The following is a 17,618-nucleotide window of genomic DNA, read 5'->3' as shown; positions in this document are numbered from 1 at the left end:
TCAACAATATACCTCTCAAGCCTCAACAAACCCAAGTGCTAGCTCAAAACAACAGTGCGCTACTACCCCCCTCGCTCAACAGTAACCTCCCGCTCAACAATAAGGCCCGAAATAATAATCCTACCTAATCTAACGGAGAGAGAAAAGCCGCAACACCCTGACACCCTTTGCCTACACGCTCCCTCCCGAAACACGGCACAGACACTGGTCCGTGCGGGGCGGAAGGGGGCCATCTGGGGGCTTGCCCCTTAGGCCGCGCCGAGGGGGCTGTGAGCGGGTGTGGTTTTTCCCCGCCCCTTCCCACTCGGGGCTACTTAAGGGGCAGAGTGGGAACAAGGAGAAGCTGCTTTTCTCTACCTTGGGGAGCAAGAAAGGGAAAAAAAGACAAAAAAAAAGGGCAAAAAAAAAGGGGACTGTCCAGTGTTTATTTTCTCAGGAAAATTGGTGGTGTTTTTGTTTTGAAGGCTTCGTTTATTTTTAAGTGTGTGGGCTCTACCTCGGTTTCTGTGGATGATGGTGAGTAGAGGAAGGACGAAGGAGGAGCCGTGGTCGGTATGGTGGGAAGTGGGTGAAGAGGGCCCACTTGAGCGCCGAGCCGTGGGTGGCTCTTTGCGGGGGGCTGTAGTGGTTGCTCGGGATCTTACGCGGTGAGTGGACGGGAAAGTCGCCCATTATCTTCTTTCACTTGCTCTTAGGGTGAGGAACAGCGTTGCCTGTAGGAGTGTCACCTCCTAACGCAGTGAGGGGTACGCCGGAACCTCTTCAGGGTTGCTGTGACTTTTTATACTTTCAAAGTTTTAAAGTTTTAAGAGGAAGTGAGGAATCAAAAGTCAGGGGAGGAATCCTGAACGCCTGAGGTTTGTGTGTGGGGAAGCGTCCTGGCTTGCAGCTCTTGCGAGGACTTTTGAGGCAGGAGGCACTTCACACCAGCAGTGGCCATTTTGCGGTGAAGCTGCCACACGGCGCCGTGCCCCACCGTCGGGCTCCTTCCGCTCTGTGCAGAGACTGACCGGGCGCGCCTGCGCCTGCACCTGCCCTGGCCGGCCGGGGCTAGGCGGGCGCCGCGGCTGGGAGCCCGTCTGCCTGCCCCCAGTTTCCCGTTAGGGTCAGACCGCAACCCTTGTCGCAGGGGTCGGGGGCTTTCAAACGCTATCCTTCGTTCCTATAGGGGCACCTCTCCTTTTGTGTTCTCCCCCACATCTCTTGAGCGTGAAACCCCCCTCTGCTCGTTCGGGAATGGTGGGTAGGTGAGGTGCGAAGCCGGCCGGACGTGAGGCCGCTAGTGTCTGCACTGCGGAACGAGCGGAGCGGCAGCCTCGCCGGCTCCGGACGCGCCTGCCTGAGCTTCCCCGGCCGTGTTTCTTTCTGGTTTTGGTGGTTCTTTTTACCTGGCTTCGCGCGGCGCGGACTCTGTGTTGTGGTGAGGGGGACCGACTGCGTGAACCCGCACGTTGCTGGCTCAGCGTGGGAGTTGCTATTTCATCCTCGTGATTTTATTTAAAAAGTGGAATTTGCGACTGTAACGCAGGCTCTCCGATAGCACCGTAAAAGCAGGGTATTAAACCCCAAACACCGCTTCCAGCCTCGCAGGTCGTAGTGGCGCCTGTTGCAGTACTTGACTGATGGCTCCACCTGCTGCCCGCTGGGCAGGCGTTCTCCCTGTCGCGGGAGCCATGTTCTCCTGTGGGGAGTGTGCTGTCATGGCAACTGTTCTGCTCGCACTGAGGCTGCAGAGCGGGACGTACTTAGACGGGAAAGCAAAGCAAAATGTTTCGTACTTGTTTTTTAACAAAGGGGGGATGAGGCCGGGGAAGCGCTGGGTGAGGCCTGCGAAATCGAGGGCTTGGGTGGCTAAAAGTGAAGGTTTTCCTCTCCCAGATGTGCGTGAGGCTGAGTGATGTTTGTAACCCACTTGGGTTAACGACCCAGGTGGGTAACCACCTAGCGCAGAGGATAGTCCTTTTCCACCCTGTTTTGTTAATGTACAGAAGCCTAACTAGCCTCATAGCAACTGTAATGAAGAGGTTAATTCACTTTACTGGCATCAAGTTAATGCTTGCTGGGATAAGGGCAAAGAGCAAACCAATTAAATTTACCTTGTTATGAGGGGAAAGTGGGGAACACCCCCTTCTCCTCCCTCCCTGTTAACTGCAGAAAGCTGAAAAACTTAAGCCCTATGTTTCCTGACATCTAGAAATGTGATTTGAAATATACCTCATGAGGTGGATAAGGCAAATCAACCCCATTTAGTGTGTTTTTGAAGGGTTGGGTCACTTCAGCTGGTGCTGTAATTTCAAGGTAGCAAATTCATCAATTGAAGGATTTTGCCAGATTTGAAAATTAAGTGGCTTAGGCTTTGGATGGTGGCTCAGCAGAAGGCTGAGTTCTTTGCCCACGTTGCAAATAGAAGTACAATCATTTACATAATGCTATGTAGTAAAATAACTACATGTTGTGCTGGTAAAATAACTTGGTTTTAGATGGGACAGTACTTTTACCAGTCAAATGTTTTGCACTGTAGTACTGAAGACTTGAAAAGTAACTTTGAAAGGAGATTGTTTCCTTTTGTTGTACTATGAGACACCACTGTGCATTTTTCAATAACTTTTGAGTTCTAAGGCACATGCGGTAACAGATCTTAAAACATACTATGTTGACGGGTTTTCCAGAATGCCTAAGTAGTCTGTTTTTCCTTTTAGATACTTAATGTGTAAAAGCATTAAATAAGTGTATTTTCATTGAAAACTGTGTCCCATATGACTAGGGTGGGAAATGCTGTGCTTCCAAGGTCACCTATGACTTGTGTATCAGCAGTATCTGTATGCTTAACCACTTGTGGTGGTTCTGGCACTTGCTGGGTGCCTCTGCTTTGCTCTGTTTCCTGTTCTAGGCTGGAGAGAATTCACGCAGAAAGGCGAATACTTCTCTCTTAGTCTGGTTCACTGAAACAAATGCAGAAAGAAAGAAGCAGAAGCTAGCAATTAAGTCAGCTTAAGACTCCCAACTACTCAACAATCTTAGGTTTCAGTTCACATGCCCTTTAGGTAGGGGGTGCAGCCAAATAAGTGGTCTCCTCACTTCTTGCTTCATTTTTGCTCTTTTGTTCTTCTGCTAGTTCAGTGTTTATGTAACTACAGAATGTGCTTGGATCAGAAGTGGGTATGTCTGAAAAGTACTACAAAATGTTTCTCCTGTGAAATGTAGAATGGATTTCCTTGCACAGTGATGTAAAGAGCTTTTGAACAACAGGAGAGAAGGGGGAGAACTACCCTTTTTCTGTTTACAGCAGTAATGTTCTATTATACAATCTATTACTGTGGAAGAGTGGAGGATGTGGTCTCCAAGCTCACTGCAGGGTAGAGGGAGTTCTGGGGTGTCCAAGCTCACTGCAGGGCAGAGGGAGTTATGGGGTCTCCAAGCTCAATGCAGGGTAGAGGGAGTCCTTGAAGGATAATGGGGAGAGGATTGAATTGTGACTTTTGTTGAGAGTTTGCACTAGGAAGCATAGTCAATGAGTAAATTGAGTGTAGGTGACAATATCTGTTGTGATGGAAGTGGATTTTAAGGTATAGCTTTATGAAATAGTTTTGAACTGAACTGATGGTTTAGTGCTTCTCAGAAGAGGCTGTGCCTCCTCCATCTTCATTTACTCTTCTGCATCCATTGATCTGGTGCTTGTGATAGCCTGGTAAGCTGATTCAGTTCTGTACAGTAGTAGAATATTAATAGGGTGAAAAACTATGCACTTTGTCAATCTTCCTGCCAATTCTTGTTAAGCCAGCTTAATTTGAACTGACAGGTGTTAGAAGTTGCACAGAGGAGATGCAGGAAAAGTGGTGGGCAAACCCCCTCTGGCTTCTATTAATGGTGTGTTGTTAATTTGGTTCAGTCACTTTGAAATCACATTTGAAGGGCTGAGTTCTAGTTTTGGGTTTGTGCAGTTGCTGGGTTCTTGTAATTTTCTCATTCCCTTATTGGATGTCTAATTTGAATGAGTACTTCTCACTCAGCTACATTTAAATGTCCATTAAACATAAAATTCTTGCATAGAAAAAATTGGATGCTACTTACTGCAAATTCCTAGGCTTCAAAATACAAGATAACTTTGACTAAATCAAAGTTTGCAGTATCTGAAGTAGTGATAGGTTGCTGAATTGTAAGGAAAAGCTCATTAATGTAGAAGGATGAGCAACATTGAACTGGTCAGTTGTTTATGTGCTTGTCAGGCAGAGCATGGCGCATAGCTAGAACCATTAATTCAAGATTGTATAAGATGAAGGCTTTGAGTTTGTAGTGCCTGTGGTGCTTATGTTGTATTTTAATTCTTGTGAATACCTTCGTAAAACACTTCAGACCTAATGCAGTGTATGGAACACAACTAGCATCAATATTCATCTGAACAAAATACTGAATTTACTGTTTGTTTAGTGAGTATTTTATCTTCTCTGCACTGAATGAATCCATAACTGACAGGTTGTGACAAAATACTTTAGGACCAAAAGTGTGCATCTGAAGTCTGGGTGTGCAGAGGGTGTGACTGTAGTTTCTCTAGCATAATATTCTTTGAAGTTTTTCTTTACATGCACTGCATGTAGAAGATCCTGCTTTGGTGTAGACTACTTGGAAACAGTTTGTAGTCAGTCATATTCCTGCTGCAGTAAAGCCCCCCCCCTTTTTTTTTTCTTTTTTGTCCCCTGAGAAAATGAATAGTGTGAATATCCCATCAAGGTCTGATTGCTCTTCTTACAGCTAACTTGTAGTTCTAAGGCTGTTACTTGTGTTCTAAGGCTGTTTGTAAGCTTAAGTGTATATTAAGGATTTAAAGCTTTTGACCAGGAAAATGATGAAATTTATTCTATTGAATGATTAATTTACACAGTAATTTGTATCTTAAAGAATTTAATTCCTTGCTTACATCTGAAAGGAATTTCTTAAAGTTCTGAAATGATTTAACATTTTCACTGTGGTAATAGCAACACTGATCATGAAGCTTTATATAGTCAGGGCTACTTAAGGTAGCTTAAGTGAGGTCTAGATTGAATTTTTTAAAGCTCCTTAGAATAATTACTTAAGCTTTTTGCAATGAATAGTCCATTTGCAGCAAGTACTTCCTTTAAGGAATTGAAAAGGTGCTATTGAAATCCATTGTCCCATGCTATATCTATAGGAAGATGAAGGCATGCTAGTATCTTAAAGTGTACTATAATTATTTGACTGAAATACGTATTTCTGTTTAAATTTTTCAGTCTGCAAACATGGAGGTCCAGTGTGGAGGTGCCTCAGAGGACAATACCCGTTTGTCAACAACCAGTCAAGGATATGTTTTGCCAGAAGGAAGGATCATGCCAAACACAGTATTTGTTGGTGGAATTGATATAAGGGTATTTACTTTTATTTGTCTTAAGATTTAAGGTATAGGGCACTTAAATGAGGTGGGAATTAAGGTATTGCAGCATCATGAAAGAACTTTGGAGCAGTTGGGTAACTTCAGTTCTTCAAGTAGTAGAAGATGGGTTTAAAAATTTGTACTGGCTCTGTTCTGAGCAGTTGAATGTGTTTGAAGATGTTTAAGGTTCTGTTTCTTATAGATGAATGAAGCAGAAATTCAGAGTTTCTTTGAACAATATGGTGCTGTAAAAGAGGTGAAAATAATCACTGACAGAACTGGTGTTTCCAAAGGGTGAGTAGAACATGAGTAGTTGTTTTAAGTTGCTGCCTATGTGGACCTAATTCTGCCATAGATGATATGAGTGACTACTTAGCAACACAGTTGACAGGCTTAAGCCTTAAGACTAGCTGCAGTTTTCTATTGTGGTGAATTAACACTGAAATGTGTAAATCTCTAGCTCATAAGTCTGTGTAATTTTTACAAAGAATAGCCTGAATTTTCTGACTTCAGTCTGCTTAGGGAAAAGTGTCACTGTCGCTTAGCCAGTGGAAGCAAAGCTGAAAACTTTGTGATGCTTATGCAGGCAGTTCTTTTGTAGAATTTTTCTGATGGCTAGAGTACTTTGCAACAATCTAGAGAGACCTCAGGGTAGTGAAGAGGAGGGGTAGATGGCTTATTCAGGTCAGTGGCACTGCACTCTTCTGACACTTTGGAATAAGTTGGAGAAAACAACCAAACACTGTTGGGTGAAGAGTGAAACTTAGGTGAGCAGTTAAAGCATGCAAAATTCCCATTGAATATATATATGAATATATGTGTAAAAAAAAAAAAAAGCATAAAAATATTCTTATTTGTTGGTGGTGAAACACTATGTGCAGGACCATAGCTGTTGAGTTTTGGGGAAGCTTTCCTGGTTTTGAAGTTATTTCTGCTTTGAGAAGGAGGCTTCAACCTCTGGAAGTTCCAGCCCTATTTTTTTTTTATTTTCCCCCTATGATTCTGTGAACAGACCCTAAAAAGTTGCTTTTTTTTTTCCTTGGGCATATGTGGGAATGCACAAGCTGGGAATTACTTTCTCATACACTTTCCTAGTCTTAATTCTGATATGCACTTAGCCAGTGTGTGTTCTGACTATTGATAATGCATTGGCATGCACCCTTAATTCACACAACTGTTGCTATAATGTTCTGAAACTACCTTCATTTTCTAGACCAGATAAACTGGGGGGGTGGGGGGTGGGGGCAGTGAAATAAGTTGAGAAACCCAATCAAGGATCACTTCCCCTACTGATGTCACTGTTCTGTGATGTTTACTTTCATCCAAATCTCTGTAGTAAATGTAAAACTTGATAATTCAGATCTTAAAGGGTTTTCTTACTTTCTGAGTTAGTAGTGTCAACTGTAGTGCTCATTTTGAGTAACTGGAATGGAAGAGCAGCCCTTGTTTCTGTTTCATACTATTCTAGAATCTGGCAATTGGTTCTTTTCATCTGGCCCAGTAGTATATGCTGCTAGTTAGCAGTAAATAGATTTTTATGCTGAATTATAAAATTATGTCCTACTTGATACTTTTGGTGTGCGATATGATGCACCTGGCATATATGCTGTTAACAGTTCTTGTTCAAAATAATTTGGCTAACAAATCCAAATCTGGTTATTGAATAGCCTGTCTTTTCTTTTCAGGTATGGATTTGTATCTTTCCTGGACAACGTGGATGTTCAGAAAATAGTAGAAGTAAGCTGTTTGTCTAAATTATCTGAAGAAGCTGATACATGAAGGCTGGAGACATGTTCAGGGGAAAGAAGATTAATGTACCCTGTAGTGTCAAGTAGGATGAGGGAAGCGTAGTGCTGCCTGAAAAGTAAACTTGTTAAAATCTCTACTGGTTGTAGAATCTTAGTATGTTTACTTAAACAGGAAACCAGATTAGTTTTAGCATTAGTGTGCTTGAATGTCTCATGTAATTGTATTTCTAGTAATTCTCATTCATTTATGTGCTTGAAAGCTTCATGTGTGTGGTTTAGCTGCTTACTTTCTGCATTGTATCATTGTTATAGAACCCATGTGCTTATGGCAGATACATAGACCTATCAGCGTTATTATTGGGAATTTAGGTAACAGAAAAATAGCATTATTGTGTTTTACTTGCATCTCAGCAGCTGAAGTATGTGAATTATTTGTGCATTTGGATGCTATCTGGAGTGCAAATGTGTGTTAAGCCTCCTTGACTACAAGATGTAACTGTTCGCATTTCATACAGTTTTCCTGTAGCTCACACAGGAGATAAGGGGTGGAATTGTTGCAGCCTTTCTTGTCTTAAGAGTTCACTATCAGAAATTTTAAATCTCAGTTACAAGTTACAAAAACAGGTTACAAAACACAGTGAAAGCTTACTGTTTTCATCATTGCTGCACTTAGTTTTAGGAGAAAGTGGAAGACGTATATTTCCCTCTGAACTCTTTGCATCAGAAACTCCCAGGTCCTCTAAAGGATAAACAGTCTCTTGTTTGCTTCTGAAGCTCCCAGATAGTAAAGTGGATCTGAAAGACAAATCCAGGCACAAATTTAGTGTTCCATGCTATGTTTGGATGTATTTACCTGCTGTCTAGCCCCTTAAGGGGGAAGAGAGCATGTTTGAATAAAGTGGAAAGCAGTGAAGCTCCAGCAGGAGATTGATTCTCACCAAAACACTTCAAAAGCTTCCTGTTCCTTAACTCTCATGGAAAAATACTGCTGCAATGAGCTACAGACTTGCTTGAGAATCCTTTTTACTGTACTAGATCAGTGTGGAATGCCTGCTCTGAGGCAACAATCTCTATAGAAGCCTCTCAAGTAGCATTGTCACTTGAGCCATGTGTATTGCTGATTTTCTGTGTACATCATGGAATAGTTAGGGTTGGAAAGGACCTTCTAGTTAATCTCTTCAAAACTGAAAGCCCTTAGTGTGTAAATATTAATACAGTATTGATGTGTGTATGCCACAAATCTTGAAAGACCAAGAGGTATATGGCAAATTTGCTTTTCAGCACAAATTTTGGGTGTACAGGCGGTACACATTACTTCTTGAGAAGAAGCACGTCCAGATAGCAATAATCTTACAAAGGTGTTGATTTTTGGAGAGGATGGAAAAAGCAAAAGAATGAACATCTGCATTTTAGAACTTCAGTCATGCAGTGAGGTGATCTCTGCTTCGTTTCAGGCATTACCTGTACTGAATGGTTCCAGTGTTCTATGTAACTATACAAAACAGACATGCGTGGTTAAATCCATTCTAGATGCCTATGTTGATCTGCCTAGCTCTGTAGCTTCATGCAGCCTGAAAGTATTTTTCTTCTGATTTGGGTCTGATTCAGTTTGTAATGCACTCAGGTGTAGGGTTTCAAGGGAATCCAGACTGTGGTTACTCTACATTAATATCATCACTGAGGTAAAAATTGTCAAATCTGTGTGTTACAAAACCAGAAGGCTGACAGTCACTAAAAGGCAGTTGCAAACTACTGTCAGTGGATGTTGTTATAAAGGCAAGTGATACATAATAGGTTTGGAGAGTTGGTGCGTAGGCAAACAGTTTGCTGAGAGCATTACAGGAAATTTAAGATAAAGGGCATAAGTTCTTGAAGTAGATGAGAATGCAGGCTCTTGAGTCTGTATACCACTTGGTGATACTGTCGTGTAGAAAGGAGAGTACAGTCTCTTAAAATCAAGCAAACAACTTGCCTCACTGATTCCCCAGTTTACAAAATAACCTGTCTTTCAGTCGCAAGTTAACTTCCACGGCAAAAAGCTGAAACTGGGGCCAGCGATTAGAAAGCAACAAAACTTATGTAAGTATACACGCACAAATTTCTTTATGACATGCATATATTACAATTTCTCTTAATTCTACATTAACACCCTTGCATTTCCTTTTTATCTGATCAATTCTGAATTTTATGACCTTGCTCCTTGTGTGATGTACAGTTTTGATAATACTCTCAGGTTGGTAGCAGTACACAATATAGTTAATGTTGCATTAAATGTAAGAGTCAAAACACTTTTTTTTTGCAGTCTGAGTTCAGATTAGTAATGAAATACATATTAAGATGTTCTAATACTTTATCTTTCTTTGCTTTAAAAAAAGGTTCTTATGTGCATCCCAGACCATTAGTCTTCAATCCTCCTGTACCGCAGTTCCATAGTGCATGGGGAAATCAAAATACAGAGACATACATGCAGCCTCCAGCTGTAATGAGCCCAGTAACCCAGTATGTTCAGGTAAGGCTGTTCATGACACTGATTTTGAATCATAATTAAGTGTTTTTGAAGGTGAAAGCACATGCAACTTCAGGAATATGTATCAAGACTCCAATCTCATCTTCCCTCTTGCTTTCTTATCACCTTCCCCTATAAGCAGTGCCCAAAATCAAACCATTTTAAGAGAATGCCAGTAACCTTGGAAAAACTTACTCAGCGATGTCATCCCTTTAGAAACTGAAAGGTGGAGATACTTTCTATTTTGAGCATGTGAAAGCTGTTGAAGGTGGTGGAGCAAATTTTAATTATATAATGTTTAATTATATAGTATGTTGCACTTTATATAACTTAACTATATAAATGGCTACTTGTGACAGATGCACTTCACAAATCAAATGCATCTGGATGTTTAGCATACTGCTGTCCTGGCTCAGATTAAATAACAGAACTTAAAAGCTTTTTTTTTTTTTTAAAAAAAAACCAACAAGTATGGAACCATAAGCTGCCTGTAGTACTTTGTTTCCTCCTACCTGAACAAATTCATATTTCTGAACTGCTCTTGTGTTTAAGAACAGTTGTGGCATCTGCTCTTAACAGCTGTGACCAGTATGGTATGCTTACAGGATGTCACTTTATTGGTGTTTCAGATAAGCATTCTTACTGAGGTGTAGACCCAGTACTTCTGGTCCTGTTATGAGTCCTGTACTGCAAAGGAGAAGGCTTTACAGATTATGGCATCTTTCTATGTTAACACTATCATATGGCAATACAACAGGGCGGTATTAACTGGAAGCTGTTCTATTTTGTATATTTTCATGAAGTAAATGTATGAGCAAACAGGAACGACTCACAGAAATACTTCTTTTTCCAAGGCAGAGATCTTGATAATACTCTTGCTGGTTCTTCCCAAGTTTATTGGGAGAGCAAAATAGTGAAATAATAGTGTTGTCTTAGATGCTGGAATGTGCCTTTAACTCTTCTCTGAAGAAGCTGAGAAAGTTCCAGATTAACATTATGCCAAAATAGTTGCGGTGAAGAAATGCTGGGAAATCATCCGAATTGTAATACTTGGCTTGCTTTGGCTCCAAGAAACTTCTCTTCAGGCTGTAGTCCATTATTTCATGGTAGTTGGGCTGGGATAAGTTGTACTTCTGAAATGACTTGAAAGATCAGCTACAACCAGGTGTAGGATTTTTAGATACATATTTAGAATCCCACATCCTAGAGATTTTTAGTGCCTGAAGTGCGGAAGCCACAGTGGAAACCTGTAAGGGTTGCTTTGAAATAATGAAGCTAGTGTGAAACGGGGATTGAAATAACAATGTGACCACATCTAAAAATCTAGTCCTGACTCCTGTCTTGCTTCAAACTTGGGGGTTTTTTTTGTTTGTTTTTGTTTTGTTTTGTTTTTTGTTTTTTTTCAAAACCATGAACTTTATTTGCAGACATACCCATACTGTTCACCAGCTGTACTGATACAGCAGCAAGTTCCTGTAGGTTATCAGCCAGCCTACAACTACCAGGTATGTAACTCTTCAGTAGCAGCAGAAAGGCTCTTGATACTTGGCAAAACTTGAATGGAATGAACAGTGTTAACTGGAGTCTGACCTTTCTGTGTTTCTCTTTCGGGGAATTCTTTTTCCTTTCAGCTCCTGCTTCACAAACCAAGAGTAAAAACAAAATTGGTGATATTTTTGTTCTAATGCAGTGAAAACTGTTGAATAACTTGGCATGCTCTTCAGTTTGGTACTTGCTTTTTGGTGGGTTTTTTTCTCTCTTAAATACTCAATTATAAATCAATTTCCAAATCAACAAAAAGTACAGGGATCTAATACTTTTTCTCATAGGAAGGAGCTTTGCATACTATAGTGCAGCTAGTTGATGTTATGTAAAACAGAAACACTTGAGTCTTACCAGTCTATAAAAATGTGGGATGTATTTAGAGGGGATGTGCTCTTGAGTTCTAAAAAGGTCTTGGAAGGCACTTTACTTGACAATGATTTTTGAACTTGTAAGTGAAATGTGTTTCAAAGTCCTCTTATTGAAGCTAAACCAGAAATAGTTTAGTAACAGGAATTAACTAGAGGTGTGAGATGTTTTCAGTGTGGTTGCTGTGATTTTCCCCTATTTTTCTAAAGTTCAGAAATCTTATTTTAAGAAAACCCAAACACCTTGGAATCAGAAGAGAAAGGAGATGGTTGAATCTTTGGTAAGGGTGACCCTTACGCTAAGCGCTACGTGGGATACATGTGAAAAAGCTATCTTGCTGGATAGAAGACTGTAAACTACTGTTCAGTGAAAAATCCAGACATGAATTGTTATAAATGGTGCTCTTAAAGAGCAGCTACTTGCTTGTGTTGGAACCAAATGAATAAAAGCTGGGTTTTGTCCAATTTTTTGTTCAAGGTTCAACCACAATGGTTTGCTGGGGAGCAAAGAAACTATGTTATGCCTCCGGTAAGTCTACAGTGTTAAACTTTTGGAACTTTTGTCTTCTCAATTAGTGCACTGGTTTGACAGGATGATACTTTAAATAACAATAAAAATCGTTGTTTGTTGGCTGGAGCTGTATGTAATCTGGTCTATACAGATCTGTAGCTGCGGACAGAGTAGGCAACTGTGCAGGGCTTCCTACTGACATGGTGCTCTTTTAGGAGCTGCTTGGCAGAACACAGCTACCTGTTTTATGGTGTTATTCCATATGTTCTGGTCACAGAATTCTGGAATTTCAACATGAACAGGATTGGTTTTTCATGAACGGTTGAAGGATAAGTGGTGACCCAATGCACAAGTCTGACTTAAAGATCTGTATCATATTACTGCTTACTGTTCCAAATTTTTAAAAAAGCCTCAAAATACTCTGCTTTGCAAATACTGATAATTTTTGGCTCTTTTCAACAGCTTTTAAAATTACTTCCCAGGCTGCTGCAGGCTATAAATGGTGCTGATAGCTTCTAAAAATTACTTGCTTTGTGTGACTCTACACACATTCACAAGAGGAAAAAATAACATATATTTCATTAAGTGTTGGAACTTGAATTTGCATCTTGGGTTGTTCTGTGTATAATCCTGTATTTATTGAGTACAGTTTCTATTAAGTGTTTAAAAGCTGTAATACTTAACTTTCTTCTGAACAGTATCCTTTCAAGCTAATTCCCAGCAGATGTCTGTAGAATGTGTAAGGTAAATGGGGGGGGAAATGAAGAAAAGTAGAACTTCGTGTATCTGTATTGCTGCCTGCATGCATTTGGCAATTCGTTCTCTGATCGTATTAGGATTCCTGCTGACTGCCGATCATGTCTACTAATACTTGCTTTCAGCTTCTCAGCAGAGATATGCAGCCTTTTTCTTTCCATGGAAAGTCACTTACTAGTGAGACCTACCTTTGCTTTAGTGGGAGCAGAAACACTCAAAAGGGTTCAGAAGTCATTGGAATGCTGATTAACCTGTTTGCTTAAAATAATTTGTGTTGAATAACATCCATGGATATGATACAGCAGCAGTACAACACAATTAGATAACAGCAAGCTGAAGAGTATTTGGAGTGTGTGTGCATGATGGTTTTCATTGGATGTTTTAAGCTTTATTATGAGCAGACAACTGTTTTAGGACTGTTAAGCATCTTTTAAGTACCATTCTTAATTCAGACTCAAGAGGGCAGGCCTATAATGAGATGGGAAACTTCATCTCTTGATCTGCTGTTTTATACATACCTATTCAGTGGCTAATCAGTTCCCATTCATAAGAATGTCCCGGTTGTGATGAGGTCAGATATAATGCCTCTTCTGATGAAAGTTAGAAGTGGTGCCCAGAAAGAAATAGTCTGTTAATACTGTATCTCCCATTATCATCAGTTTGAGATTACAGTTTCAGTGTTGAAGTGCTTTTGGGAATGTCAGGTGGTACACCTGGTGTTTGCTTTGTATAATCACAAATAACATTAAGAATGATGTTACAAGAAACTGAAAACTACTGTCATGTGTGGGTGTGAATCTGATTACTTCGGGCATGGAGGTTGGATGGGGAGTTTGGCTCCTGGAAACTGAGGATGCTTAACCCTGCCATTGAGTACCCAGTAAAATTAGCTGTAAAAGCTGCCAGTCCTCTTTGGAAGCATCTGGAAGGATATTTTCATAAGAATAGGTGCTTTATCAACCTCTTGGTTATTGTAATTTAACTGCAGTTGGTTGCCAATTGTAACACTGCCCTGTTGGCAGAGGGAGGCAGGGAATTTCTGAAGGAAAACAAAGTGATTTGTGCTTTTCTAGGTCTTTTTAACTTTTTTTTAACTATATTGGCATGGAGGAAGTTTCAGACAAGAAAGGATCTGCATAGAGCAAAGCAGCTTCTTGGAAGGGCAATGGTAGATGATGCTTTGCTTCCCCTTTTGTTTGATTTTAGTACTTTAATCTCTTGAAGTTACTGCTGGTTGTCTCATTCTTGAACACCTTCATTACTCATTATGCTTGACAAAAAGACCTCATACATGGAAGAAGTAGGCTGAGGAGTTAACTGTTGAGTGGTTACAGTGGAGATGGCTATTAGAATATATCCTTTTTGGAAGGAAGTAGAATTTTCTTTAAGCAACATACAGTATTTCCCCCACTTGACTTCACACTTCTGATAGTTTCACAAGGTTGGCATAGCTTATGGGTAACTGAGCACTACTGACAACACAACTGTGCATGTTTTCCCAGTGTTACTGAAACACTGTAATATTTAAACTCTACAGGTTTATACTTCAGTAAGCTACCACTGCACTGGGGATCCAGAATTTATACAGACAGAATGTGCTGTTCCAGAGCCCACACAGTCATCTACTAATAGTCCACAAAAGGTAAGTGCTTTCTCAAAATTTCAATGCTTTGCCATAAATCCTGTTCCCAGAAATTTGCATGTGAGCATTGTGTGGCTTGGTGAAGAGGGACTCTGACCAGTATCCGAGAAAATAAGGTTATAGTTGCTGCTTTAGGCATTTTCTCCATCTACTGTATCTGATTTCTGAGTACAACTTCAGAAGCCTCAGATTTCCTTCAAACTACTGCTTGCCTGTAGTGCTCAAGTCTCTATAAAATGTGTTTGACTTCATTAAGTACAATAATATTTTTAAATGATTATGCTTAATCTGCTGAGAATTATGGGGGAATTGCAGGTACTAAAATGCAGGTTAGGTAGCACTGCCTGCTATCTTATGCAGACTTATTTTAAGCTTCAAATACCTGAATTGGTAACAGTTTTGGTAACACTCTTCACTTTTTTTGGGAAGGTGACCCCAGTTTGGCTAACAGTTGGCTCAGAATTCTAAAGGAGATGTCATTTTTCAGCTCTTTGCCTACTTCACAACTAAACTGGCATGTCATTGGTTAGAAATGTTGTCTTGTAAAATCTAAGGGTGATAATGAAGTTACCAGGATTAAAAGCAGATAAATAAGAGCTCAGCAAATATAAGGCAATTGAGGAATCCTGAATGCAAAGTAAACTGTGACAGACATATATTGCTACTATTGGGCTAAGAATAAATCAGTATGGTTGTAGATACACCTATAACTGTATTTCAGAAGTCTGTGGACAGGAGCATACAAACAGTAGTATCCTGTCTCTTTAATCCTGAGAACCGTCTGAGGAGCACTGTATCTCAAGAAGACTACCCTAAGGTATGTAGTGAAAGCGAAATTAAATCCCTGAAACACAGCTGACCTTCAACTTGTTCACCTACAGCACACCATAAAGATGAAAGGATGCATATCTAGAATGTTTGGTTGTGGTGTTTTGTTTTTTTTCTTGTATGCGCTCTGATGGGTGGGTTTGGCTCTCAGCTAGTTAATGCTGGAGATACATGCTGAAGTTGGGTTTGGATTTAATGAAGACTACATAAAATGCTGAACAGGCAACCTATGGATACTTAAGAGGCTGGGTAATTACGTCTCAGAGACAAACTGCTAAAGTGGGTTATTCCCTAGTTTAGTTAGATGATGTTGAGTTTGAGCCTTGATAGTCTGTACATCAATTAAGTATCCACTGTGTGGTGTAGCTCTCCTTACAAAGTGTAACATCTGTGCTGTAACCAGTAAACTGTAGTCCAGGTTGGTAGCTGGTCATCACATTCTTGCTATCTCTTCAGTCTTTGTAGAATTGCAGCTTCTGATTATATTCCTGCTGGTATTCCTGTTTACTAATGTTTTATTTAAGATTTTGCATCCTTTGTTTTAAAGGACAGATGTGAACTAGGCACATGTACCCTGAAACAGAAATATAGAACCTGTTTATTTGCTTGTTTTAGAGGGAGTGGTGGTGAATAGAGTACAGAAGGTATTCAGATACTTCTGAAACTTCAGTTGCTTTATTGTGGTTATTACCTAGAAATTTTTTCCTGTCTTTTCTCCTACCCTGTTCCAGGAGAGGAAGGCGCATCACTTCAGAAAAGGAAGAGCAGTACTCAAAAGTGTTTGATCAATGAAGGCAGAATGTGAAAGTGTTTGATCAACAAAAACTTTAAAGTATCTGAATTCATTGACTTGATGTTACTACAGTTCAGTTTAGCAATGCAGTATGATGTTTTTCAGAAGGTTGCTTCAAGTTGAAGTTTGTGTTCTGTTCTGCCTGTTTCAATACAGTTGGCTTTACTTGAGTAGTTTGAAGTTTAAAGTTGTAAGAGTTGACAGACTTCCATGTTTTATTGTTTGCATGCTTCCCCTGATAACTGGCATGTTTAAGAGTTTATATTGGAAAAACACTCTTGGTTTGTTTGCATGTGGATTTTCTTTTGAGTTCTAAGATACAGTTTGCATGTTTAACATCTATTTTTTTGTTAAACCACAGTTTAAGTGACTAACTCTAACTGGTTATTGCTTGCAGTTTAAAAATGGAAGTAGCTATTTGCCCAAGAGGTTGTATTTTAAAACTGAGCTCTTAATCAGTGAAGTGGAAGATGTCAAGTTGTAACTCAGCTGAAGCCCTTTAAGTCCTGGTTGTCTTAGACTACCTAATCAATGTGTTTATGTTCATTAATGACAGTTTATGTACCTGCAGTCTTGACCATCAATACTAGCTTTGGGAGAGTAATTAGGAGAATCCTAAAATTCCTATATCTAACTTAAAATGCAAGTATGTAGTTAGCTCTGTTGGCTACTCAGAGTATGCTTTTTTACTTGACAAATTTTAGCAATACCTGCATGTTAAAATTGTGAGGAAAATGCTGCCTTTAAAATACGCCTTTATGTGATGCAAACTGTTAATCAAAGAATACCTGTAAGACTTTTAATAATTATGTAGATTTTAGTTGTGTATTTTGAAACAATTAAAATAAATTTTTATTTTGACTTTGCTTCTGAAACTTCTGGTGATGTGCTGATACAATGCTAGAGCCAATTTTAAGCTACCTTGAGAAAGACATGTAATATAATAAGGATTTGTTGAAGCTATTGGAGATCTGTTACCCTATATGAGAACTGGAGTTTACTACACACTCATAGTAACCAACTTCATTTTGTATAGTTTGTAGCTGCAATTTTGAAAGAGTAGAACTGAGAACTGTATTTAGTCTGTATGTTAGGCCCTAGCCTGCTTTTTCTCTTCATACTCCAGCACCTCAATGTCAGTAAAGGGGAGACTAAGAAGGGAATTGAGCCTCTCTGGTCGAGGATGTATGCATGAGCTTGAACAGGACTACGTGTTCAGCTTCAAATTTCTGGAAGTAGTAATGGCTAGGAAAAGACTTCACTAGAAGTAGATGCTAGTGAAATGCACACAAGGGAACGTTGCTACAGACCTGGACATGTGAGGGAATATGGCTGCAGTTTGAAAAATGTCTGAGAACTGCTTCTCAGGAGTGTTCTGGATGGATGGAATTTCCTTGATAGAGAAAGGGGTGGGGGTAGAAATGATTATATGTTTTAGAGCTGCTTTATGAAGAATTATACTAATGTTCTAATAGCATACATTGACCTGAAAAAGCAAAGCTGTTAACATTTGCTCTGTTCCATGTCACTAAAGATAG

The 17,618-nt window shown here is 39.9% G+C and overlaps 1 protein-coding gene across 2 annotated transcripts; it reads left to right on the top strand.

Annotated features, from left to right (window-relative positions):
• Positions 1-354: 354 nt before the first annotated feature.
• DAZL (deleted in azoospermia like) lies at positions 355-16,955 on the top strand. 2 transcript variants are annotated; one of them, XM_065669199.1, is made up of 11 exons: positions 355-516; positions 5,247-5,381; positions 5,589-5,680; positions 7,072-7,123; positions 9,147-9,213; positions 9,510-9,643; positions 11,068-11,145; positions 12,029-12,079; positions 14,355-14,459; positions 15,184-15,276; positions 16,019-16,955. In XM_065669199.1, exons 1-11 carry the CDS (start codon positions 511-513, stop codon positions 16,070-16,072), a joined length of 867 nt encoding a protein of 288 aa, XP_065525271.1. In that variant the 5' UTR covers positions 355-510; the 3' UTR covers positions 16,073-16,955. The 2 variants fall into 2 exon arrangements, with proteins under 2 accessions (XP_065525271.1, XP_065525270.1); XM_065669198.1 differs by having other exon boundaries at positions 15,181-15,276.
• The last annotated feature ends 663 nt before the right edge of the window (positions 16,956-17,618 follow it).

The sequence above is a fragment of the Lathamus discolor genome, chromosome 2 (genome assembly GCF_037157495.1).
Source record: "Lathamus discolor isolate bLatDis1 chromosome 2, bLatDis1.hap1, whole genome shotgun sequence".
Classification (NCBI taxonomy): domain Eukaryota; kingdom Metazoa; phylum Chordata; class Aves; order Psittaciformes; family Psittacidae; genus Lathamus; species Lathamus discolor.
This window is presented reverse-complemented; position numbering and strand designations above follow the sequence as displayed.

Coding starts and splice junctions, on each gene's coding strand:
- DAZL (XM_065669198.1), top strand. Junction 9,214..9,509: donor TAGAAAGCAACAAAACTTAT/GTAAGTATACAC, acceptor CTTTAAAAAAAG/GTTCTTATGTGCATCCCAGA. Junction 9,644..11,067: donor CAGTAACCCAGTATGTTCAG/GTAAGGCTGTTC, acceptor CTTTATTTGCAG/ACATACCCATACTGTTCACC.